The sequence below is a fragment of the Anas platyrhynchos genome, chromosome 1, assembly GCF_047663525.1.
Source record: "Anas platyrhynchos isolate ZD024472 breed Pekin duck chromosome 1, IASCAAS_PekinDuck_T2T, whole genome shotgun sequence".
Taxonomy (NCBI): domain Eukaryota; kingdom Metazoa; phylum Chordata; class Aves; order Anseriformes; family Anatidae; genus Anas; species Anas platyrhynchos.
This window is the reverse complement of record NC_092587.1, coordinates 80,224,411-80,251,545: the sequence shown is the minus strand read 5'-3', so window position 1 is coordinate 80,251,545 and position 27,135 is coordinate 80,224,411. Positions and strand designations below refer to the sequence as shown.

At 41.7% G+C, this 27,135-nt stretch overlaps 1 protein-coding gene across 3 annotated transcripts in view; it reads left to right on the top strand.

Moving 5' to 3' along the window:
- The first annotated feature begins 306 nt into the window (after positions 1-306).
- The window catches only part of RIMKLB (ribosomal modification protein rimK like family member B), a 59,341-nt gene continuing 32,512 nt past the window's right edge, over positions 307-27,135 (top strand). For all 3 annotated transcript variants that reach the window (XM_072042866.1, XM_072042872.1, XM_027449868.3), the window contains exons 1-3: positions 307-772; positions 1,423-1,932; positions 8,350-8,573. In XM_072042866.1, coding sequence (XP_071898967.1) covers positions 8,399-8,573 — 175 coding nt within the window. In that variant the 5' untranslated portion in view covers positions 307-772; positions 1,423-1,932; positions 8,350-8,398. The remainder of the gene's footprint in view (positions 773-1,422; positions 1,933-8,349; positions 8,574-27,135) is intronic.

The window sequence follows — 27,135 nt, the reverse complement described above, 5'->3', positions numbered from 1 at the left end:
GATGGGCATCATACGCTTCACCACGCAGCGCTGGAAACACCTCATGGGGCCGCAAACACCTCATGGGGCCAGAAACACCTCATGGGGCCGCCTGAGGCGCCTTTTGTGTGAGCGGTGCCTCCTGCCCCTGCCTGAGGGGGGCGCTGTGGAGGTGTGTGTGTGTGTGGGGGGGCAGCCGTTGCGGCTCCGGGCTGCGCGCTCCCGGCGCCCCGCTGGTCGGGAGCGCGCCTGGGCTTGCCGCGCCCGCCCCCTCGGCGAGCTCCGCGCCCCGCCTCGCGCCCCCTCCCCCCGCGCGCGGCCGTTGGGCGCCGCCGCCGCCAGCGCCTCAGTCGGGCGGCGGGAGCGAGCGCGGCGGCGTCGCTCCGTGGCTGCAGCGGGAGGAGGAGGAGGAGGAGGAGGAAGGAGGGGAGGGAGGGGGAGCGCGGGGCGCGTCTCCCCGCATCCCGCTTCGCCCCGCAGCCTCCGCCTGGGCCCGGGCGGTGCCGGAGCGGGGGCGCGCACGGCTCGGCTCGGCGGCGCTCCTCTGGGGCTCGGCGGCGGGCGGCCGGGCGGGCGGCTGGGCGCGATGTCGGGCTGAGCGGCCGCGAGCCCGGGGGTGGGGTCCGCCGCGCCCGGGGGTGGGGGTGTGTGGGGGGTGTTGGGACCGTCCCCTCGGCCGTCCCGCCCCGCCGCCGCCGCCGCGCTGCGCCCATGGTGATTGTGCATCGCGGCGCGGAGCCGGGGCAGCGCTCCGACCTGCCGCCGCCGGGCCGCGCCGCGCCGGGCCGCCCAGGTGGGTCCGCGGCGAGGCCGCCCCCCGCAGCTCCGGGGGGTGGGGGGTGAAGGGTGTGGGGGGGCTCCGCTGCGCGCCCCCGGGCTGCCAGGCGCGGGTCGGGGCCGGGGGGCGCCCGGAGCGGGGTCCCCGCGCCTCTTTTGTTGTCCGCGGGTGGGAGCGGCGGCTGGGGGGGCATCCCCCGAGCGTGCGGGGTGTGGGGTGGGGGTGTGGGGCTGTGGGGGTGGGGGGCACCGCTGGGGAGCGCCCCGGGGGTGCCGACCTGCAGCGCACTTTGCGCCGGCTGGGGATGCGGAGTGCTGCTCGGGGGAGGCACGGAGCACTGCGAGTGTTTGGGGTTACGGCGGGGGCTCGCCGGGTGTTCGCCTCTAGGCACGCGCTCCTCAGTAAATGAGCAAACTGCTGGAGCTTCTCTTGGTGGTGGTGGTGTGTTTCCCTCTTTTTTTCACCCCCCCTAAAATGGGTTTCTGTGGTAGTGTATTTCTGGAAAATATCTGAAGTTGCACGTTTCACCTGATTGGCTCATCGGATCCCTTTTTGGTTCTGCTTGCTGCCTTGTGTAGTGCCTTTTCTTCCAGTTCAGTTTATTCCATTCGGTACCTTTGTATGTGTGCCTGTGCCTGATAGGGGTGTTTCTTTTTCCTCCCTAGGTGTCGGTGTCTTCAGGCTCCTTTAGGGGTTTAGTTCAGAGGAAGTAGAGGCGCAGGGATTGAATCTCTTTCACATACAAAACTACAGCTCCACGCCAGTATTCTCTTCCCTTCATCCCATCCCTCCTCTCCCACAGGGAACTTTAGTTTGGTAATTACCTTAATGGTCGTTCACTCCCCTCTCCCCCTTCAGAAATCTGCCCTGGTCCTTGAGGCGTCAGGTAGACACTGCCAGTCCCAGGTACAGGGGAGCATTCCCATCCTTGTTCTGTGCATGCTCTGGGAGCTTCAGTAGCACCCTTCCCTCCGCCTGAGTGTGGTGCAGAGGAGGCATCCAGAGGACCTGCTCGCCCTCCCTCCCCAAGCAGTAGTAGGGATCCTGGAGAAGGGGTACCTGCCGCCACACGTGACGCCCTCACCCAGCCAGGACCCAAGCAGCGCTTGGCACGCTGAAGGAAGCACCTCTTGGGCACCTTCATCATCTTCCGCTCCTCCGACCCCAAATTTCTGGTAAGCCTCTTCGGCCCATTCATTCATACAGTGCATGTGTCCCTTCCCCCACTCCAGGCGCTGGGAGAAGCGTGCACAGAGACCCAGCGTAGGGTGGGGGCAGGGAGGAGGGAAAACGGGCTGCATGCACGGATCGGATCAGATCGGGAGGGAGAGGGGTGTTTTGTGCCACGCTGCGGGGGAACCTGCACAGAGGCGGAAGACCCTCTCTGAAGGAAAGCAGCTGATGTTGGAGTAAACGTGCGCTTTATTGGCACGGCCGTGCACACACGTACGCGCCATGCAGAGTGGAGGGGGATGCAAAAGCTGCGAGCCAGTTGTAGACAAAAAATACCCAGACGGAAGTCGGATAGCTGATGTTGGCTGGTGTTGACCAGCTGATGTTGCCTTGTGTTCCTGAGGGGGAAGGGGGTGGATTATTCCCTGGGGATCAGGAGCTGGGGTGTGTGAATGAGGAATGTTATCACCTACTTGCAAGCATGAACATACATGAGGGAAGGCTGGGGGTGTGGATGCCAGCGTTTTACAGGCAATTGTGCCTGGAAGGATTGCTGCTAGCATCTTTAACATCACTCCATGCAAAGGTGGGGAAGAGCAGATGAAAGCCATCGCAGGGAGTGCAGTTGCAGGGGTGGGGGTTGTACTGGGAATGAATGGGAAAGATTAGTATCTTTCTATATCCTCTGACTCTTGCAGTCTACAGATTTCACATGGAGAAGGAGGTGAAAAGCAAGCTGTGCTTTCAGAGAGGTGTGCTTGGGGTTTACCTGCTTGCAGTGACTTTAAATTCTGTGCTGCATGTGTAGAGGGCGGATGATAATGCAGCAGCACTGGACAGATTGCACTGCAGCTGCTCAACATATTATATAAAATGCATTTAAACACATATTTTAATTTTAAGATTTTTAGTTTTTTTAAAATTTGTTCTTTCCAAAGATTCTCAAGCAGTTATGTGACAGCTTGATGAAGGCAAGTCTCTGGTAGACAAGAGAGGAATTTTTCTTCAGGTTGTCCTTACGCATCACCATAGAGCAGCAGTGTCAGGAATGAGTTGATTTATGTTGGGCTTATTTTTCTCAAGCAATTTGAGAAGTGGTTTAAGATGTCATTTTTTTTTTTAAATGTCAGTATATTTCACCTTGGGTTATATTCATCCATGAATGAATTCATCCATAAATCTTAAGGTTTTCTTTAGATAATCATCATTCTGGAATCTTATGGGGAACAGAATTAATTGTTCGTTATGCTTGAAAGAGCTGTTTCCAGACCTGCTCTTCTTATGGCATAGGAAAGTCATATTTCTGGGGTGTTTCAGATACTGCCCTGTTCTCGCTAGGGTGACACAGAGATTTCCACGGCAAGGATATGATGGATCATATGCTGGGTCATATGCTGCACAAACCTCAGCTAACTGCTTAACCAATCTGATACCTAACATTGCCATTATGATTCTGCCTTGAGGTATCTCCCTTGTTATAACTCATGAGTATCTGACAAATGGCTTTTAGGTCTTCAGTATCTTGAGGTGTGGCCTCCAAACCAGCATTCTAGAAGCTGCTGTAATGGTAGAGAAAATGTTTTCTGGAAGTACATATGCAGTTTCAAGCCTTAGCTAATTTAAGATAAAAACGAGAGCAAAATACCATTTTCCATATTGAATAACATTGTTCTGGGGGAAAAAAAAGTATTAAGAGATATGCATTAATGATAAATGTAGAAGTGCAGTGTTATTCATAGTGAGATGACTGCTCGGAGTTAAATTTTTCCTAGTTCTCCATTTCCCATGGCAATCGTAGCTGTCAGTCTCTTTGCTCTTTCCTTCTCACTTCCCTGAGATTTTTATTATCATGATCTGAGCTGTAGGGATTAAGCATGCCTAGAGGTATGCTAAAACTAAGATTATGTTGTACCTCTCTATTAACTGCTAAAATCCATGTAGTTGTGTTAGCAGTACAGTGTTGTAACTGAAGCCAGAAGTCTGAGCTAAGGACTAAAAAGAGGTGGTTCTGGGAGGGGCTGCTGATAGTAATTGTTCCAATAACTTGTTTCCCAGATTGCAGCAGACTCCCATTGCCTACAGTGCATGGGATCACAAGTTAGGCAGTTGAGATAGCTAGATCACATTGATTCCTAATGCTGCAAAACATCTAGAGTCCCGTTTGAAATTCCCATTGGGAAGAAACAACCTAGTCTTGTTTTAATGTACAAATGCACTGAGCAGTTGCATTTTGAATGGAAGGGATATGGAACAATCTTTTTGTGTACTAGATACCTTTAGTGTCACTCATTTATCAATAATGCATAAATGAATTATTATATCCTAATAATCAGTTCCTTCTTTCAGCTTAGGGGAAAATACCTTATGATCAAAAAGAAGTAGCTAGTCCGTTTTTTCTCCTGCTGTTTGGTGTTGAAGACAGGACACGGAGTAAATGGACAAGGGAGGCCAATCTTTCTTTTGTGGAAGAATGTCCTTAAAGCTCTTCTATTTGAAGAGAGCTTCAAAATTCCCCTTCAAGGGAAAAAGGATGGTCTACAGATTTCCAGATCTCTCTGGACAGCTGATGTGATTGGCTAAATCCCCTGTTATGCCAGTAAAACATATTCTTGTATGATGTAAACTAGAAAAGTAGCACAGTGACTGCTTTTGTTACAACAGCTGCTAAAGGTGTATTACAGAAGGAATGCAGGAAGAAATAGATTTGCATGTGATGGGGAAGGGAGGAATCTGCTATGTGAATGCCAAAACGAACCTAGGTTAAGCAACACAGGGATGCCATAGCAGAAAGTTCAGGTTCCATCAACTTTCTTCATAAATTGAGAAGTTCCACACGGCATCTCTCTGAAGTAGATGCAGCAGTGATTTCTTGGCTAGTCTGGTACACAGTTTGATTTCTGTTACGAAACTTTGATGCCACCCTTTTACCTCCCCCATTCTGTTTTATGCAGCTAAGTCTATATATTTTTTTCCTTGTTGCATTTTGTTTTGTAAATCCATTAGTTATCAAAAGACTCTACTTAAATTGACTGTAGTAACCTTGAGGAAGAACTGCATTTGAACTGTTTGTCTTGAAGGCTTCTAAACATCTGTTCTTCCCCATATATATATGTTGTAATAGATGTTCACATGGATTAGGAAATATTTAATGCACACCCAGCATTGTCTCAGGCTATGTCTTTTAAATTGAAATGGGTGGAGTTGGTTTTCAGGGAAAAATTCTGGAAATCCAACTTGAGAGCTTGATATTCTTGTGCATCTGATTGCAAGGCAAGCTTTCCTCCTACAGACCATTTTCTTGAGAATGTGGGAGGGATTGTTAAGATGTTTGGGTTAATAGGGTAAATTGCAGGTTTTGTGTTCCGTGAGACTTCTTACATGATCAAAATAGAGATTATAAGGAGAGGCTGAATTTGGTAAGTAGATTCTGTTTTTAGGAGCAGAATGTTAGGTTGATGGGAATATTTCTTTTGGTGGAAGAAAATTGGTATTGCTTGGGAGGTCAAGGACCCTATAGTATGGATTACTCATTTATGCCCCTGCCACCGATTTAAAGCTTGATCTAAAGTGAGTTCCTTAATCTCCAGACCTAAGGTTGCAACCTGCCTATGTTATGGTGAGATGTGAGTCTTAGTATATACATGTATAAATCTTTCAAGTTTTCTCCAAAATAGACAAGCTATTATGAGGCAGATGAATACCTGTACAAGGTGTTTTTGATAGGTTGATGGTTTAATATGGTAGTTGAGTTGGAGTGCTCTAGCTCCTTACAAAATAGAAGAAAATGATATATATATATATATATAAATTATATATATATATATATATATCCTTTATATGTAAAAAGAAAACATATGTATACTTTTCTTTTTTCTTCAACTCTTTGCCGATTTTTAAGCAAGGAAGTGCTGAAATGGCAATCAGAGGAGGTGATGCCATAATTTTTACCGACTTAAAGGGTTAGAAGTGGGGCCATGTAGAAAAGAGATGTAAGAAAAATGGGAGGAGATCTCTGTTGGCAAAGAAATCACGTTAGTAGCAAGCAAAAATGGGTGGAAGGTTGCAGTACTGAACATACACGCTCCTTTGTACCAGTGTTAGAACCAGTACCAAGAAAAAAAAAATGAACAAACAAACAAAACTCACAACAAAACAAACAAAAAACAGCCTGAAGATTTATAATGGCTTCTGATTTTTTTTTTTAAATCACGACGAAGTCTGTCTAGTATATTTTTATGTTCTATATGTTCTATATATATATATATATATATATATATATATATATATATTAATTAGCTATGCTATCCTGCTTGATAAAGCTGCTTTTCAAAAGAGAAACGGTAGGTGGGGCTGTTTGGTCTCCCCAGTGATGCATGCAAATAGCAGAAATAAAGATAAATTGACAAGAAGCCTTCTGAACTGTGCTGTAACAGTGCCATTTCTGAAACATATAGCTTGTCCCAATTCTTACCTGAGAGTGTTGCCCCAGAAAGTTTTCTGTACGCTACTACACTGAGAAATCCATTGTTGAGAAAACCAAAAGTGGGGCAGGATCTGACAGTTGTCAGCACTTGCATGCCCAGGTCTCATCTTGCCCTTTTCACTTTCAGCTGCTTTGAAGGAGAAAGGGACTGTTGATGCAAATGATATTTTTACAGTCTACCCCTTTTCATACCCGTTTTCCTGCAAGGAGCAAACGCTCATTATCCCGTTGTTCTTGATCCAGCATCTTGCCTGCTGTCAGGGGCTGGTCTGCATCTGTGATTGCCTTTCCCTAGCTTCTACTTTCTTTCAGTCTGTTACTGTGAAAAACTTTAGTCCTCGGCTTTATTGTTTCTTCTAATTTACCAAAGGAATGGAAAAGTAGTCACGGAGTCTTTAGGGTTTGCTTGTTGCTACTATGGCTCTTAGTACCAGGAATAAAAGTGGCCACCTAAAATGTTACCTTTCTGTTGTTTAAGAAATAGCTTTACTGGTAGCAAAAACATGTTTCTCAATTAAAAAACCAAACCAAAACAGCTTGTTATAAGGGTTGCTTCAAAACAGTCCTTCTGCCCTAATACCTACTGCAGAAACTTGAGCCCAGAACAACAAACACACACACACACACACACAAAAGTGAAAATTCTTTGGAATATCAAATGAAGGCAGTTGTATACCTGCAGTCTTGTCTGTGCTTGTATCTTCTGATACCGTGTCCTGTCATTAAGACTATCAGGCAAAATGACTGTGCCTATCTGAGAGTTCAACTGTGTTTAAAAATCACGTAAGTATATGTGAACATGTGAAAACAATGATTTTTACCTCTTTAATAGGAAGATTTAAAATATGTGGCAGAAAACAGCCATGGTTTTCTACAGAATTCTTTTTCCTTACACCATGCTGCTTCCTGCTTTTGTTGAAAAAATATGCAAAGGAGTGTATTTTTCTAGTCCATTAATGTATCTGTGATTGTTTTGCAGCTTTTGAAATATTTTAGTGTATAGTCAAAAACAGTCGAAGTCCTCTGTGTTCAAATCAAGAGGAACACTACCTTGCTTTTATCACTTCTAATGTCATTGAAATTCTCTAATGTGAAGTGTTCTTTATGTCTTTGGTGTTGAATTCATTAATGTTGTTTATATAACATAAAGGTTATTTTTCTTTTTGGAGCAAGGAAGAGGGCTAACACTCAGATTTAAGCCTTGATTTTGCTTTAGGTTACATGTATTAATGTTTAGTAATAACATTATGTTGATGCTCCTTGTTCCATCAGCTTTCCAGCGTTGTTATTCATAATACTAGATTTATTTCACAGTACTTGTGAAATATGTGTAAAAGTGAATCAGTCTTGAAATACTACTACATAAAATTCTGTTTTAACGCATTTCATCCTTTTTTGTCTGGGCTTTCTAACAGAAAGAATCTGGTTGTCACCTTTTGTCTGTATGGTGGAAAGGGAATCCACCTGTTTATAGGGTATAAGGTCTATCACAGGTGTTTCAGCAGTACCTAGGACAGCAGCGGAATTATTTACAACTGTAAGGAATTATCCCAAATGTTAAGCTGAATTTCTGTCCTTCAGAGATGGCCATTCAAGACGTTTTCAGTCTTTGGCATGCCTGTTGGTACTGTCAGGAAAGGGGGATGGTATTACTGCTACCAGTAGTTAGGTCAAATGTATACTTCCTTTGGATGAAACTAGGATAAGAGCCAAGACCTGAATTTAGCATTTGGTAGAAAGCCATTGAATGTAAATGGATTTATTTCTTTTGTTACTTCTGTTACAGATTAGGCATAGACATTGCTTCCCCACTTGGAGGTTGCAAGTTACACTCCATTGAAAAGGACTGACAGAGGGAGTGGGACTCAGGACAGTGGGGAACATGAAGATAGAAGCCTTTGTACTCTAACAGAGTCTCATCTTCTCCACCATCTAGAGAATTTCCATTGGAAAGAAACCTTGGAAGGTTGCAAGACAAGTCCAAGATGTGCAGTTCAGTTGCTCCCAGGCTGTGGTTCTTAACAGACCGTCGCATCAGAGAAGACTACCCTCAGCAGGAGATCTTGAGAGCCTTGAAGGCCAAGTGCTGTGAAGAGGAGCTAGATTTTCGGGCCTTGCTGATGGATGAAGTGGTCCTGACCATTGAGGATGGAAATCTTGGTGAGGATGAGATAATGCTGGGAAAGTGCTGAAAGGGTCCGTGTAAAAAGATTATAAAATGAAGCGTGTGTACTTTTTGATAATGAATTCCATGTGTGCCAGACTGATATATTTAGATATATCATCTAAATCATGCACATGTACATGATACCATATGCTTTAGCATTTATTATGGTAATCAAATCTAATTATTAACTTTGTCAATTAGTGTTAGAAATGCTTTTGTCTTTCCTTTGTAGTACAGACGGTAGGGTTGCTTTAGCTTGTTGATTCCAGGATAAGGACTATAGGACCTCTGAATTAAGTCAAAATTACTGAGTTTCAGCGTTACACAGATCCTTCAAGTTCATATATCATATTTTAAAAGTTTTAGGGGACTTTTTTCTTCTTTTTATGTAATGGCTCCAAGATATCAAACACATTTGAACTGAAATAAAAGGAATTTTCAGTGAACAGTACAATCTGTTAGGGAGGTAGAGGTGATAATGTGACATCAGTAAAGCATGCTGCTGTACAGGTGGGTATTTATAAAGAAAAGAAAGGGACTGACATATAAAGTATGCACATCAGAATAATTTGAACTATTACTACAACTTAAGGTGTTTTAAACTAAATTGTAACATTTCTGTTCTGTTTCCTGATTAGCTATTTTTTTGGTGGTGATTAAAAATGAAAAGACATTAAGGTGAGTTAGAAGTGTTAAGTAAAACAATGCTGCACATAGTAAGTTTATGTACAGGAAGAATACCACCAGTCAATCTTTTTAACACTATTATAATGTTTTTATAATGATTTTTAGAAGTTTTTTAGTTTGGATTTCCTAAAGGAAAGAGACTGCAATTGTTTTGCATGTGTACCTCTTCCATTCCTCTTCCCAATGTATCACTCAAAAAAATATCATTGGAGATCCGGGAAAGGATTACATTCCTGCGAGTTGTGTTTGAATAATTTCTGTGTAGGAAGAAGATATACAGGTACCCACAGCCTGAAGAAGAGGCTGCCATGTTAGCTAATGCTTTGTTTTTTATTGAGGAATCTATATAGGAGGGAAAGCTTAAAACTGACTCTGGGGATAAGCTTTGGTCAATGTTTGTTTACCATATTATAACATGAATCAATCAAGGATAAAATGGAAATGAGTGGGAAAATGAGTGTTTACTACTAGAAAATGAGTGTCTACTACTAGATACCATTCTTCTACTACTAAACATTTCTACTACTAAATTTTCATTTTGTTAGTTTTTTTGTTAATTTGTATTGTTAGTTTTTATTTATTTTTTTTATTCTGAGACGTCAGAGATTTTTTAATCAGAGACTTGAAATTCTGCAGGATGTCTTCAAGTCAGAGAAACTTCTTGTCAGAAAATCTGAACATCTTTTTGCCTTGAGTATGCAGTAATCTGGACAGTATGTTCTGCTAAGGCAGCCAACCAGAACTGTGGCTGCAGTCTCTGAGATTCATAATTTTCCCTTTAGGTTTTCAGTACTGTTTTTATTTCATGGTGATGTTTTCTTTCCTGTCTTCTGCCTGTATTTGGAGTATTAGTTATGGTAAGCATGAACTGTGGTCCTTTTCTGTTCTCTTCCATTTAATGCTGCAAGAAGAAAAGATACAAAGTATGCAAACTGGAGAACTAATACCAAGAAATGTATAGTATAAGAATGAGAAAAAATAAGGAAATAACTTGAAAGAAAAAGGAAATTTGTTTTCATATGTGTTAATTTAAAACTGTGTTAAGTAACTAACCTTTGCAAAAGAGCAAGTTTAAACGCTCTTGTGTTTTATATCAGACAGTTCTTTCTTCTGGAAAGAGATGAAAAATTGTGCCCCTAGGTTTTTCATTTTTCTTTTTCCCAGTGCTTGTCCACATATATTGGGAGAGATTTCTGGTTGAGGGTGCATATAAAAGTTATGTGCTGCATATTCTTCATTAAAGTGCTCAGTTGGCCTAGGAAAAAAGGTGTCCTGGAACAAAATTCAGTAGTTAATGCATTCAGTACCCTTTCTGTAACCTGCTGTTGTGTGAGGGGTCCAGACTAAGTAAAATTTTGTATGACATAGAGGGCTTCATCTAGAGTCTGAATATTCAGTGGACAATACCTGTTTTCGCCTCCACATTTATTGTTTTTGTTGAAAGCTTCGCAATACATGTCTCAAACTCTGAGGTTAATACATCATATGGAGGAAGTAGTAGGCTTTCACATACTCAAACTTGTGATTTGGTCTTTTTTTTTTTTAATTCTTTAAGATCTAGGTAATTTCTTAAGTTAATTGTTAAGAGGAATTCAACTTGACTTTGTAAAGTTAACAATTGAAGGAAGCTATTTAAAACTTTGGAATGTGACATTCTTGTACATGATATAATCAGTGATACTTCTGTGTGGTCTTGATGGCTGTCAGAAACGCGGATGAAGAGCTCAGAGACCAAAAATTCAGCATAGTACATAAAGAAGCTTGATGTCATTTGCCTTACAGAGGGAAAGTGGAAAAGACACTTAACTTACGAGGAGTTAGGCAGGACACGTACTGAGGCTGAAAACTGGCCCTTTTATTAATTATGTTGTATGCTTTGATGGTAGAGCATGCTGATGTAAATATCACTGAAGCCCAGAGCCAAAGACAGATCTTAAAACTTGAGCAAAACTATGACTCTTTCAAAATCTGTATGTCAGAGAATGGTAAGAGTTACCATGTACCATGCCAAAGGGAGAGAGCGAGCTAGGGTTATTTCAGCAACTGGGTCACAATTCTTCTGTATTGCAGGGTTGGATGGGAAGTGTTGCTGGATCCGCAGGTAAGCCAACAGCCAGCATGGGTCCAGCAGGCCCTGCTGGTGCCTTTTCTTCTACAGCCAAAACCAGGAATGACCCAGCATCCCTAGCATCTTCCTGCCCCAGCATTACTGGCTACGTGATGAACCTTTATCGGGGTTTCTCTGAGTCTGCCGGAGAATTGTGTGCAGCTCAATATCTGTATGATAGGTGCCTGAATGCAGCATGAGTCCAAAAGTGATTGGAAATGCAAATTAAGAAATGTAGACTTAGTTTTTCCTTTAGGTTTAGAAGGGAACACTTAACTATTACCAAAACAGGTTAAGTGTGCATAGACATGAGTTCAACAAATAGCTTTTGAAAGTGACTATGGCTTATTCCCCATTTTAGTAAGGGCAGAATAAATAAATGGAAAATTCCAGATGCATAAAACAATGGTTCTTCAGTGTGCTGAACCTGCTGAGGTAGTTACTGAATCAGAAATGTACAATACGGGCATATGGGAAAGGACAGAGATACATGTTTGGGCAGAAATGTAGGGTAATGTTGCAGCTGTTTTGATTTAAAGTGGCTCAGACTATGGTGCAGCCATACCCTAAGATTCTTAAGAGAGAAATTCTAGAAGCTAAACCAGTCTAATAATAATTTGCTACTGAATGGAGCAGCCGTGCTCCTCTTCTCCTTTTCCAGCCTTGTTGGTGCTGCTTGCTGTGTTATAAGGGCTTTATTTATCTTTGGGCTTGCTTTCATGCTGTAGCTAAGCTAATCTAACCCAAAAAAGGTTGATCAAATTCTCTGTTCTTTTGCAGGATCTGGCAATTGTATGATCCAAGTGGGCTAATTTAATGGAACACTAACTTTGTCCAAATATTTAACAATTTTCTGTTGGGATAGCTTGGTGCATCAAATCGTTTTGTGGTTACGCAATTGCAACCTCTAGTAGAAGAGAGCAGGGGAGAAGGTGGCTGCTCTTTTAGGCAATGGCTTATATCTAGGTGGATATAGTTATAGATTCAAAACATAATTTAAAACTGGAATTTTCTTGTGGACAGGAAATTCAATAGTATCAGCAACAGGTTTTTTTTTTTTTTGCTTGCTTGTTGTGTTCCTGTGAAGCGTATGCTGTTTGCTGCTATAAGGAAAGCACTGGATTCCTAAATTAAATGGCTAGTAGTTTAGTCTGGCAATTTCTATATTCATTTGAAACAAATAGCAGATCATTTAGCAAATTTAGCATGACGTTTTCAGACATGCATCTGAAGGCTTAACAGCGAGTGCTGTTAAAATGTCTAATTTTTAAGTATTTATCTGTTTGCTAGCCTAATGATATGAATGGCTTGGAGAATTTGAAATTAGACAGATTAAAGCTTGTGAGCAGGTGCACAAAGCCTAAAGGAAGTCAGAATTTTAAGAGTTAGTCGGCAGGAGACAAAATCTAATTGATCGATTGTCTCCTTTTTCTGAATAGAGCACTCTTTCTTACCTGTCTGTAGGGCTTAGCAGAAATCTTCCCCACAGATTACACACCTTAACTGTAGAGATACGGAATTTAAGAGCTGTTGGTTGATGAAGGACTGCCTACATAACTTTGGATCTTTCATTCATTAAAATCTATACAACAGTGTCTTCACTGAAATACTCTGCTAGCAGAATATCAGAACTAGCAGAATTTTGAGATCACTGAACCAATAACATATCAATTCCTTTATTGTAGGTATTTGGAATCTCCGTTTTTTCTGATACTCTCCTGTGAAGGAAATCAGTTTTGAGGAAAGTTGCTTTTGTGAACTTCTAAATATTAAAGGTGCTGGGCTGAGTTGAATTGGAGAGCATCAAACAAAGTGTGAACCTTTCTTAAGAGCTTCTTGACGTTTCTTTGGGGACATAAAAGCAAGTGATCAAGATGTGCTTAGTCATCTGTGCTTAGGCAATAATGTGCATGATCAGGTCTTTTCTGTAGTCAGGTGTATGACATCAGGAAACTGATTTCATTGTCATTCTTTTTTTTTCAGAGGAAATATTTAGAAGATTCATTCCTCTAACTTGGTAAAGATTGCTGGTGTGATGGTTTGGGTTTCCTGTGTGGGCCTGAAATCTGCAGTGCTAGTCAACCATGTAGTTTAAGTCTTTAATCTCGTAAAATCTGTTTTTGCATATGATCTGTCCTTCATTTCTAATTTGGTCTAAACAAGTAATGAACAGTTCTGGTCTTTTTCTTTTTTCTCACACTGGATTAGATAGCATTGAAAATAAACATGGAGAAGTATTATAAGTATATTTGAAGTATAAAGTAAAGAAATACTTAAGTGTAAAGTATAGAAGGCTGAAGGAAAAAGGGTAAGGCTATTAAGTAACTGTTTTCAGTGTAATGGTTAGAAAAGCATTCAGCTATATCTGTGTTAACAGAGAGCTTTTACATCTACAGAATGGTATTTACATCAAAGTCAAGATTCTTAATATTTATGAATCATCTTTAAGTCACCTTGAGGACTATTTTCTGACATACGGTCACCTCTTCTTCCTGCTGATTGTTTCAGCAATCCCCTGGCACTTGTCTGTCCAGCAGTGCACCTTACTCTAAGAGCTTTTCCTGCAGTGTGTAGCAAATGGCTCTGGGAGTGACAGAGCAGAGGCAAGTGGCCTTGGCAAGGTGCCTTGTTGAACACTGCAGAGTTGGCCCGTTTCCTGCTACTAACAACAGCCAGAGCAGCCATTTCTTCCACTGCAGTCTTGAAAAATTGGTTTGTAACTCAATAGTGAGAGGTGGAGAGCAAACTGCATTGTGTGCAAAGGATTGGAAAGGGGTTAGAAATTATGTGAATTTTGTGTTGGTGGAAGTGTTGTGCTCAGAACCACTTGAGACCGTCTCTCAGAACCACTTGAGACTTTCACTGCGGAAATGTGTGCCTTGCCATTCTAATTGATGTTAAACATTATAACAAGCATTGCTAGCAGACAACCATGGACTATGTAGAAGGTATTCTGGAATGGTGGCCCTGTTTAGAGGCAGACGAATATGTTACGTTATTTAATATTGGGATGGTCACAGCCAGACACATCCCTGATAGAAGAAACAGCAAATCAAACATCTGCTTTATTGTCTTAGAAACATAGTTTAGCAACAGTGCATTTCAGCTGCAGTGTGTTTTGGGAAGAATTGTTGCTTTCTTTCAAAACTGTCACTCCAAACACAACTTTATAATGGTGCTTGTGTGAAGACAGGATTTATGGTCTGTGAGCCTAGATACCCTTGCAGTTTTCTTCTTTACTTTCAGGGATTTCTGTACTTAAAAGAATGATCTCATGTTATATCAAGCTGATACTAAAGAACAAAGGCTAAAAATTAATTTGATCTTCTTAGAATTGCTCAGTTTTTTCAGTAAACGTCAGTAGGTCATCTGTGGTGGATCATGGCTCTGTCCAAAATTACCTCTGCAACGTAGAGAGGTAGGAACATTTCTGCACAGAAAGGTATTACTATGGCCATTTCAGCAGGCAGTTTTAAGGACTTTTTGTTTGTACATGTTCCAGAATCGTCAGTCAGGAAAATCGGACTTTTAGGGCACGTCATTTTGAACATACGTGCATGTCATCATAACTGAAAATGTCAGAAACATCGCCAGATTCTGGATTGTTGTAAGAATTCTCAGGAATGGCCATCTGGGGGAAAATAATGTCAAAAAGATGACAGAAGAAGGAGGTTTTTCCATACGTCAAGGGATGAAAATTAGCCTCATGTGTCATAAGACAGTCTTTATCGAGAGTATGGCTTGGGGTTTGGTTTCCCTCCCATTTTTTCAACTGTTCCTATTCTAGTGGGAATTCATCCAGATGGATCTATGAATAAAATGTGGATTTTTTTTCCTTCTTTCAATTAAGTTTTACTGGTGACTAATTTGGCTTCCAAATGGTAGGAATACATTTGAATGAAAAAGGGGGAGAGAATTGTGCTTCTTCTAAGGTCAAGTAAAAAGTAATCCAATGGAATACTTGTAGGCTTAACGTGAAGGAAGTTTCTTCTTTCTCTGTTTCTTCCCATACCTAAATACATGATGTTGGATGATAGAGGCAGAAGTACTGAAGAACAGGATATACAATATACCCAGTACTGGCATAGTAGAAAAAGGAGTATCAGATGAGGCAGACTAGTAGTTTTGGCAAGGGCGTGGTAAAAAGACTAAACAGGCCTGTTTCCTCTTCTGTGTTTTTAGCTGGGAAGGTGGATGGGTTGCACGAAGACAGTAATTATGGTAGATTGTTTTATTTATGGTCATAGCATAATGCAATGTCACTGAAATAATAACCTCAAAATCCATGCTATCAGACCCTGTTTCTTGGCAATTTCTATCTAAAGAATTAGATCTACATGTAGCACATGTGTAGGGGAATATGTAGTGGTCAGAAGATCAGAAAATATCTCCCCTGAATTCTAAGAACTTGATTTGAAAGTGTCCTTAAGGTATTTGACTGTTGTTTTGTTGCAGTGGTACTGTGGAACTTCTAGGGGAGATTTCCTTTTAATTTATGTATTTGCCATATTCTTGCAGAAGAGGAAGATGGTTTTTACAAGTTGTGTAAATGTTCCATTTAGTTCTGGTTATGAACTGTTTATTGGTTGAGAAGTAGTTTAGGGATAGAAATGTAGAAGATAGCTGTTAGATCAAAATGCACACATGATTTTTGTTTCATGTCTCTATGATAAGCTCACCATCACAATGTTCTGTGATTCTATGTTGCATGCCCCGGTCACTGGGAAGGGATAAATGTGATTAAGCTAGCCCAAGCCAGTTGCTCTCTTCAAATTTCTTTTTAATTAGTTGTTCTGTTTTTACACTGTAGGTTGGGCTGAGCTCTCTGTATGCTACCATGTGCTGGTCTGCTGACTCAATTAGACATTCATGCTGGACTCTCTCCTGGTGAAAAGTTTGCTCAACCTAGTCATCTGAGAGTCAGCTGATCCCTGTAACTGTTACAACTCTTCATCTTAAACCCTTTATTGTAAGAGAAGGTCAGCTTTCCTTACAACAGGTCTGGGCAATCACTCCCTACATTCTTCAAAGAGCTTCATGGGCATGTTGCCCTTACCCATCTCCTCTGAGCCTTCTGAGGAGATTATTGATCCATTATGGGGAAGGGAAGAGCTAGCAGCATAGAGAATTCGCAGTCTGGGACATTTGCCTGCACGTGAGAGACTTTCGTTAAGTGCTCTAAGTGACCCTGCTTGAGCAGGGGTATTGGACTAGATGAGCTTTGGAGGTCCCTTCCAACCTCAACCATTCTGTGATTCTACCTCAGATGAGGGTAACAATGGAATATCAGCGTGTTTTCTCCAAGGTTTAGTAGAAATTTAGTAGATATTTGCATTAAATAACACAGAACGTATCGATACGAACAGAGAGAGACCAACTTAAGAATACCGTGTAGCCTAATGGCTCTGTCAGTATTTGGGTAAAGTCTTCAATATCCAAATAGGCGTCCATGAACGAAGAGGTACTGCAGTATCTCCACCACTACCAAATGGAAATTGTGAAAAGTGCCAACCCAGTTCACAACCTTTGTGAACCCAGTGTGAAAAGTCAAGCTGCTTCTGAATTTCTTTTTATGTTTCAGGTACTACTGTGAAGGTCTTGAATTAATCCTATTGCTTTCCCCTATACCTAATAAAAAATACTTAATTTTACATTTAGCTTTCAAAGCTTCTTAGAATACTCAATTGAGAATCATCTGAGAATTTAGTTTTTGAAGGGAATCTTTACTTGGGTATATTACAACAAATTAGATTTGGTACTGAAGGGAATTATGGCCTTCAGTGTTTTTGTTAGTTTGTTTTTGCTATATTGGGAACATTTGTTCAAACAGTATTTTTATAAAGTGAAAATGCCATATTTGATGGTGGAATAAAAATGTGTATGTTGTTTCAGTATAGACAAGTCTGACAGTAGTAGTAGTTTATTTGTGGAGACTGAGATAACTTTTTTTTTTTTTTTCAGTTTAAATGCTATGAAACACTATAATTGTTTTACTTAGTAGTCTCCAAATAATTTTTATCTGAAAACCTCAGGGCATTTTAAAAATACAGATTAAATCCTCAGTAATATTCTTATAGAATGAGTGCAATGGTTTGCCATGTTAACCGATGTACAAACAATATGTGGGACAGTTAAAAGGCTTGTCTAAGTCACTACAGTTAAGTAGAAGACTTATCTATCCCTGTGACTATATTACTAGCTGCTTGCTTCTGTATACTAAGACCACTGTTTCTAACTTAATTTACTGTTTTTTTTGTTTTGATGTCTGAATGAGTCACCACCTAACTGTCGCAATTGCTGGTTTAGTGACATTATGCTTACTTTTGAAAGTCAGAGGATTTATTGAAAAATATAATTTCAGACTGACACTCAAAATAGTCAATGGATGAAATATCCTAACATGTAATGCCTTATTCCCTGCTTTCCAGTAAGAAGAGCACATTCCTTCATCTCTTATGCATGAAATAAAGCAAAAATGTTTTCATCTATTGGCCAAGCAGGTAACACTGACACAAAACTGCTACTTTGCTTAGTCTGGGCCAGGATATCTTGCATTTAACTACTGATTCTGTTTGTAAGCAACATACTCTATCAATGACACATTGTATAAGGTGTTCTTTTGACATTGTGGATGGGTCTGCCTATCTTAACATTACAAGTGGCCCAACTTTCCTTGTAAGATAGATTTTTATTGTTTATTACTCGCATCCCCCTCCTTCCCTCCTCCACCCTGGAATATTTTTTGAAGACAGTTTTGGAAATTTTTAGCAAAATAATTCAGTTGATGGAGAGCACTTCAGACAACAACAACAACAAAAATCTTTTTCTCTAAACTTGTAATGATGTTTTTGGAAGAACTAGCTTGGAAGAGAAACTTAGTTTGGCCAAAGTGGCTATTACTTGTTATATGTATGAAAGTAGACGTAAATTTGTCCCTAAATATTACTCTTTCAAAAACAGTCTGCTAAGCATCTTAAAGAGGCTCGCTAAGCTTCACAGCTACAACTTCTGAAACATACCACTGTATTAGGCAAAGAAGGGACTTCTGGTGGTGTGGCCTTGTCTGCAACAGGATGGGCTACAATTTAAAATGGAGATTTTCTTTCATGTTCATTATACCTCCTCTCATGGATACAAAGACCTCATTGGGGTAAATTGCACCATTCATATCTAGCAGGGACAAAAAGAGTGAAATTGGTCTGGGACTGGGGACTTCTGTGTCAGTGGGGAAGAATCTGCTGAGGAGGCAGTGTACTTTCCAAAAATGTTCGGGCAAGAAACAAGGTAACGAGAAGGGATACAGTGAAACTCTTGCTAAATTAGAAATTGGCTATCCATTTCCCTCAAGAAGGAAATTGGAGCTGCAAACTAGTGAGAGCATAGGTTGTGAGTTGAGACCTCTCTGCGAAGAGATGCAAGCTGAACAAAGAGCCTCAGAGAGAAAAAAGGTTGGAGGCAAGGTAGGAAAATGGGTGTCAAGGGTGGTATTCAAAATTGCAGGCAAGGAAGCTATTTGACAGTAGGAGAAACTGAAATTTGGAAGTGAGCTGGATAAATAAGGAAAACATAGTAAATGTGGGACAGTCAGGGAATGGAAGCCCAGAGGTTATGTCCAGGGAGATGAATCCTAGAGGGAGAATGGAGAGTGATAAACTGGGGGCAGAATAAACTGCATGCGCTAGTTGCTCACTTCCAAAACCTGGAATGGAATCAAAGCTTCCAGAAGTTTTCTCTCCTGCAGAGAAACATCCCTCTTCAAGCTGCTATCATGGATACTTGCTGACAGTAGAGTCCATTCAGCTTAGGTGCTGGTCCTCATGGAGGCTCCTGACCCTGTGCTGCTGACACTTAATTCTGTCAGCTCGTGTCAAAGATCTGTATAGGAGATGAAACTGTTGTAACCCTTGTGCCCTATTCCACCACAGCATCATACACGTGTTATTTAGATGCTAAGTGTTTAAATTTGCTTTTGATCCTCTACAAATGTAAAATTAAAATACTAATAAGAGTGGCAACACGAAAGACCCCCAATTTAGGGCTTCAAAAACAAGTTTGCATTTTTGTGTCCTTTCTTGTATATTTGTTTTTGGATACATTTTAAATCATTTGATCACGTGCTACTTTTTCATTAGCCTCTTAAGTGTACAGGGTGGTTCTACTCTGGGAACATAAATTGTGGCATAGCGAAGGAGAGGGCAGCTTGTAGGAGGCTTCCTTTTTTTGTTATAGGAACTGGTGACAATTGAAGTAGAACATTGCTGGAAGACAAGCGTGGTGATTTAAATTGGACTGTTCATACACTGCCTGTAATTGCACGTTTTTCCATTTTCTGAGTTCCCAAACTTTGATTACTAAGATAAGCTTTGTGAAAAGTGCTGAATACTTGCATACACAAACAAAATAAATCAGAGCGGCACTGGAAACTGAGAAATCATGGTCTCTCAAATGTAGCATCCAAAATTACGTCTTTACCTCTTATCTCTGCATTTCTCATGCCTTTATAGGAAATCAGTAGAACACTCACTGGTTTCCTGTGGTGCCAACAAAATAAATTAAGATTGTGAAGCACTCAGATGTTACTGTGATAAGCGGAATAGAGAAGACTTACGAAAAAATTAATAACTGTGTGTTTTAACACATCAATCCATGGACTAACTAAACGAAAATACAGTGCTGAGTAGTTGCTTGTTAAGTGAGTGCTGTACCTCCTGTGTACTGCATGAGATAAATGCTGTGGGGAAAAAATAATATTTGTTCATGTAATTGAAGATTATGTGAATAGGCCAGCAGATCAATGTTACAGGCATACCCTTCGGCATGGCTTTTTCTAACCTTTATGTGCTTCACTTTGCAGCTTTAATAGTTTTCTTTTAATGTAGTTTTTTAGTGTAATATTGTATGCATACATTTTTTGTAATTGATGTATGTGCTATACATACAGACTAGCTGGATGCATCAACGCTGTTTACCAGCAAGGCTTTGGAAAATGCAGATAGAGTAAAAAAAAAAACAAAAACAAAACAGTAGTGATGTAGTTAAAACCTTTTATTTGTGTAATCCCATATCCTGTCGTTGAATAATGGCCACAGATTTATTTATATTCAAAAACGTGTCTGTCATTGAGGCTGAGGAATTCTTTCACCTGGAGAGGCTGTACTTGTACCTTGTTCTCTCTCATACTTATTTTATGAATTTGTAAGTTGGTTAGTCACCATTGCTACTGTACTTCTCAACTGCTTTGGAAAATGGCTTGTTCTGTTACTGGAGTTCTTTTTGTTTGAGTCCTTTAGACAGCACGTCTTTCAGTGCGCTCAAATGTTTCATGTTTTACGAGGTGCCATGGAGGTCATATTTTATGATAAAGAACCTCTATCTTCAGTTAAGCACATATATCTGTATGTCTGTGTGTTTATATATATAATCATATATATATGTTTATAAAAACATATATATGTACACATTACTTCTGCATATCAACTTGAAGTATTGGACCTTCTGTTCCTGAATGAATAACAGACCCACAGATGAGCTGCAATCTTAGTTCTGTGGCCAGGCAGGATGCTGTGCTGTAAGTGGAGAAATTTTAATATGCAGCAGCAAGAGAACACCAGTACATATGAGTGAATCTGGCATGGCAGAGTCAGTCAGTTGTTATGGTCTTGAAATAAATTTTTTAGGAGTTCAGAATTTTCGGCATGAAACACACACATCTTTTAGCTCAGAAAGGATTGCTGAAAGAAAACTGTCATTTTTTAGCTTTTTGGCTTTCATTCCTATAGCATGCCCTTTCCTCCTCAGTGAAGAAGGTCTTTATTAATAACAAAAGAGTCCAAATCAGGTTCTCTTGCTAGCGATACTGAGTGTCCCTGTTTCCCTGACTCAGGTGTTATTTATAAATGTCAAGTATACTGGGATTAAAATTTTAACTGTCCTTTGCCTGGGTTGCAATCCATCTATTGCCATCTTGGCTAATTCCTAGTGAGACAGACTTTTGGTACTTGCACCTTAAAAAATCATGAAAGGGTTGGAATAGCTCTTACGTGTTCCACAAAACCAGGCTTGAGCTCAACTGAGAACCTAATGGTGACTAACATTTGTGCCACTGACAACCTCTTGCATCTGTACCTGTATGTGAAGGAGTTTATTGTTGGATGACTACTTGCACTAGAAGGATGGAATAGTGGTGAGAAATGTTTTTTTTTTTTTTTTTTTTTTTTTTTTTTTTTCCTTATTAGCTTAACAGTGAAAATTTTACACTTTTTTTTTTCCGTTTGTTTGATTTTTCAGACAGGGTTTGCCTGTACCCATGTACTGAATTTCTTCTTAAATAGCATTCCAGATTTCACTGACATCAGGGAATCAGGCCGTGCCTCTTCTTTCCTGCCCAACCATCAAACCTGTGGAGGGAGGCACTTTCCACTTTCATCTTGGAGAACTTTCCTCTTATTTTTTTAATGACTGTATTAACTTGTCTAATGATCTTGAAAGAAAGGACATTTCCCATTGTACCCACAAATCTCGTCTGAGCTGTGAAAGAGTGCATTGTGGACTATATGTCCTACTCTTGCAGCCACATAAGAAGCCAGGCATACCATAGGAGAATGCTAAACTATAGAATAGTTTAGATTGAAAGGGGCCTGTGAAAATCATCTGGACCAACCTTCTGCTGAAAGCAGGGCCAATTTGAAAGCTAGATCCAGGTTTGAAGTTAGATTAGATTGCTTGGGCCATATCCAGACACCTTTTAAATACCTCCAAGAACAATGACTCCACAGCCAGTCTGGGCAATCAGCTCCAATGTTTGACTGCCCTCACAGAGGAAAAAAAAATAAAAAGTAATACACAGTCAAAATTGTGTGTGTAAGTTGTATGCATTACTAATTTTTGACTAGCTCATTGCTCGCTGCAGAGCAAAGCTGTGTGTATGTGATCTGCTCCTTTGTGTGGAGTAGAAACCCTCCTCCTCACTTTCACAGCCTTTCTGCAAGAGCCTTTATCGGTTCACCACAGCACTCCAGACATGCAAACTATTCAACCATATTTCTGTGTTTACTAGTGAGATCATGTTCAGCTTCTCATCAGCCAACACTCCCAGGTTGATCTCAATCCATTCAATCCATTCTCCACTCAGCCTGTATTTGTGAATGAAGAATGGACTGAGAGCAGCCATGAGAAGAACCTAGGGGTGTTGGTTGATGAGAAGCACAACATCTGCTTGCAGGCCAGAAAGCCAACCATATCCTGGGCTGCATCAAAACAAGCATAGCTAGCAGGTCAAGGGAAGTGGTTCTCCCCTCTTCTTTGTTCTTGTGAGAGCTCACCTGGAGTACTGTGTTCAGCTGTGGGGCCTCCAATATAAGAAGAACCTTTAGAGCAGGTCCAGAGGAGGGCTGTGAGAATGATCATAGGGCTGGAACACCTATGAAGGCAGGCTGAGGGAGTTGGGAGCCTGGAGAAGAGAAGGCTCCATGGACACCATATAGCAGTCTTACAGTACCTAAAGGGGCCTACAAGGAAGCTGGAGAGGGACTCTTGTCAGGGAGCGTAGTGATAGACCAAGCTATAGACATTTTAAACTAAAAAGGAGTCGATCGAGAGTAGATACTAGGAATACTTCACTCAGAGTGTTGAGCCACTCAGAGTGTTGAGCACTGGCACAGGTTGCCCAGAGAAGCTGTGGATGCCCCATCCCTGGGAGGTGCTCAGGGCCAGGTTGGACGAGGCTTCCTCTTCGTTTTCTGTCAGTCTTCCCAGGATCGTTCTGGCCTAAGACTGGTTCAATGTGCGTTCCTCCTTACCCCCTTGGGATGAAGGGTGAGGCAGGATTCTGAGAGCACGTGCCCTTTGTGGATGCTGTGAGGTGAATTAAGGTCTGTGGCTTCAAATGATAAAGGCACTGTATGTCTAAACTGCATGCCTCAATGCTTGCACTTGTTCATTATGGTAGAACGAGTCCAGCAGCTGGGCTTTTGTCACAGTTTTCTGTGAATGTTTCTTACCTGGCACAGTGGGAGCTACTGGAGAATGTACTATTGGCTCAGGACAGGAGAGCAAAGGGAACAATTGGAGAAAGCAATCTGGTTGACAGACTTGTTTTTGCGAAGTTGGAAGCTGGCCTAGCATAGTGACCATAGAGCTATGAAGAAAAGCACAAAGAAGAAAACCTCGCTACATACAATTCTGCAGCCTATAAATGGCAGGATCCTAACAATTTAAGCTGTTCAGATGACTGCTGTTGTTCCTGTGACACAGCCTTGTCTGTTGCACTGACTTTTGGATTGATCAGATGCTGTAGTGAAGCTGGTTCATTATGCAGTGGCATAACCTGCAGAAGTCTGATTCAACAAAAGAACAGGATTGCTTTTTTGCTAGTGTAGGAAGCTTTTCTGCTTGCCAGCGTATGCAGCGAGTGCTAGGGAGTGGTTAGTACTACATGCCCCAACAGGATTGCATGTGACTGGAGAGTAAAACTGCTACAGCAGCAGTTTAGAGTGACTTAAATTGTTTTAGAACCACGATATCATGTAACTGCTCTGTCCAGCATCCTTTTCACACAGGAATTTCTAGAAAGATGTTAATTTCTCCCCTTTTCTTGCTTGGGTCCAAGGTACATAATGTGAAATTAACCATTTTCTTCTAAGAATTATTAATCTTTTCAATTTATTAGAGGCAGAGTTTAGGAGTAACTACTTTAGTAGTTTAGGAGTAATGTAAATTCTGTTACTGAGAATGGATCCAAAGTGGCATTTGGAAATGAGATTTATCTCATTGTGTTGCTGTAAAATGGAGGAACTTGAAGAAAATGTAATCTGAAAATATTTAAAGGAGATTCTTAGAGGAATCTATGCAAGGTGTAGATAAATGAGCAATGGAGACTTGTAATACCAGCTGCTTGTTGGAAAAAACCAAAAAACTTCAGTTTCCCATTTCTGACACTAATTTGTTCATGATAAGATCAGCAGCCCCTCACTGATGTTTCTTTAAGTTAGGCAGATGCTTATTTCCAAATAGACAAGACAAAGTTTTTGAACTTGTAGTTTGGATAAAATGTAGATAATGATATTTCTCCATTTGTAGGGATTGCTAAACTCAGGGCTACATTTACAGTCCAAAGATTAGTGTTAAGATAGCCTGATCTCTTAACTGTGTTGACTTCAAAGGTTGAAACAAGCTGGCAGTGGGGGATGTCCCTTCTGCTTGCTGTAATCCGCTGCCTCTGAGTTCAATACTGCCACTGCTTGATTTCACTTGTTTGACTGATCTGGTTGGAAGGACGGTATATTTGTGTCTTTCTGAAGAATGCTTTCTTTTAAGGTGGTTATAGTAGTCTATGTGGATTGTTTTAATTAGGGAACATAATAAGATAATGTCTAATTAATTAACATGTTTTTGGTCCTAGGTGGAAGCTTCTGCATCCAGAATGGGTAGGAAATAATACTGTGGCATTATACTTGTACATTCATTACAGTGCTGGCATGGAACTCAAGTGCAGTTACTGCAGTGTGGTTTTAACCCTGTAAAGCTGGGAAGAGGGAACAAGCTGAGTGAGCTTACAGAGGTGTGGGGAAAAATGGAATCCTTCCATCTCTAGCTTTGCTTTGTCTGTACTTTTATATTGGTGTCTGTCAAAACTAAGCAATTTTGGGTTATATATTTGGTCTACAATATTTTTTTTGGTGTGTGTAGGAAAATGTTTTACTTATGAAGAGACCCCAAACTTGTATGTCATATACCTGAGTACATTAAATACTTCTCTGCCACACCACCACCACCACCACCACCACCAAAAAAGGTGAGATATAGACTGTCCTTGGAAAAAGGACCTGATGTTATCTCTGCAAGCTTTAGAGTCAATTTTAACACACTTTTTTTGTCCTAAAAGATCACTGTTGAATAACTCCGTTCAAGAGTAATTTGTCTCCATAGCGAATGCCTCCAATTCATAAATTTAATGTGCTTTTGTTTAAGAAGTCCTTAGACTGGAATGACAGGTCAAAACAGTAATCTGAGGGTCCTACCTGAGGGGACCTTTCCATTCCCCAAAATTCAGTGAAGCGTGTCTAGGAACACTTGAAAAGGACAGGTAGTTGAATATTATTTCTTAAAGGTTCCTGACAACGTGTAAGTGCTTCCAGATGTCTTTTTTTTTTGAAATGAGATCTAGATATGAAAGATACATAGAATCATAGAATGGCCTGGGTAGAAAAGGATCTAAAAGATCATCTAGTTTCAACCCCCCTGCTCTGGGCAGGGTTGCCAACCCCTAGAGCAGTCTGCCCAGATCCGCATCCAGCCTGCCCTTGAAAGCCTCCAGGGGTGGGGCATCCACAGCCTCTCTGGGCAACCTGTTCCAGTGCCTCTCCACCCTCTGAGTGAAAAACTTCCTCCTAACATCTAACCTAAATCTCCCGTCTTAGTTTAAAACTATTCCCCTTGTTCTATCACGATCAGCACATGGAAACAGGCTTTGCCCCTCCTGTATATACTCTCCCTTCAAGCACTGGAAGGCTGCAATGGGGTCTCCCTGGAGCCTTCTCTTCTTCAGGCTAAACAAGCCCAGTTCCCTCAACCTTTCTTCACAGGAGAGGTGCTCCAGCCTCTCCAGATCATGTAAGTGGCCCTCCTCTGGACCTGTTCCAAGAGCTCCACATCCTCCTTGTGCTGGGAGCCGCAGGCCTGCATGCTGGGGTCTCACAAGAGCAGAGCAGAGGGGGACAACCACCTCTCTCTCCGCTGGCCACCCCTCTGTGGATGCAGTCAAGGACATAGTTGGCCTTCCGGACTGCAAGTGCACACCGCTGGCTCATGTCCAGCTTCTTGTCCATCAGGACCCCCAAGTCATTCTCCACAAGGCTGCTCGCTCTCAGGTTCTTCTCCCAGTCTATATAAATACCTGGGATTGCCCCAGCCCAAGCACAACACCTTGCACTTGGGTGTGTTGAACCTCATTAGGTTTTCATGGGCCCACTTCTCCAGCCTGTCCAGGTCCCTCTGGATGGCATCCCTTCCCTCTTGTATCAACTGCACCACTCAGCTTGGTGTCATCTGCAAACTTGCTGAGGGTGCACTCGATTCCGTTGTCTATGTCATTGATAAAGATGTTGAAGAGCACCAGACCCAAGACCGACCCCTGAAGGACACCACTTGTGACTGGCCTCCACCCAGACGTAGAACTGTTAACCACAACCCTTCGGCTGTGACCAGCCAACCAATTCTTTATCCACCTAACAGTCCATCTGTCATATCCATACCTCTCCAATTTAGAGAGAAGAACTTGGCTTTGCTCAAGACCAGGTAGGTGATACCCATCGCCCTTCCTTTGTCCACCGATGCCGTCACTCCATCATAGAAGGCTACCAGATTGGTTAGGCAAGATCTGCCTTTGGTGAAGCCGTGCTGGCTGTCTTGGATCACCTCTTTATCTCGTGCATGCCTTAACACGTCTTCCAGGAGGATCTGCTCCATGATCTTCCCAGGCACAGAGGTAAGGCTCACCGGCCTGTAGTTCCCTAGGTCTTCCTTTCTCCCTTTCTTAAAAATGGGAGTAATGGTTCCCTTTTTCCAGTGTCTGGGGACTTCACCCAACAGCCATGATTTTTGGAGTTGGAGAGCGGCTCGGCAACCACACCAGCCATCTCTCTCTGCACCCTGGGATGCATACCGTCTGGCCCCATGGACTTACTATACACATCCAGTTTCCTGAGGCTTGTTCCACTGTCACGGTGAGAAGGAATCTGCTCCTCTCACTCTCTCCTCGAGGT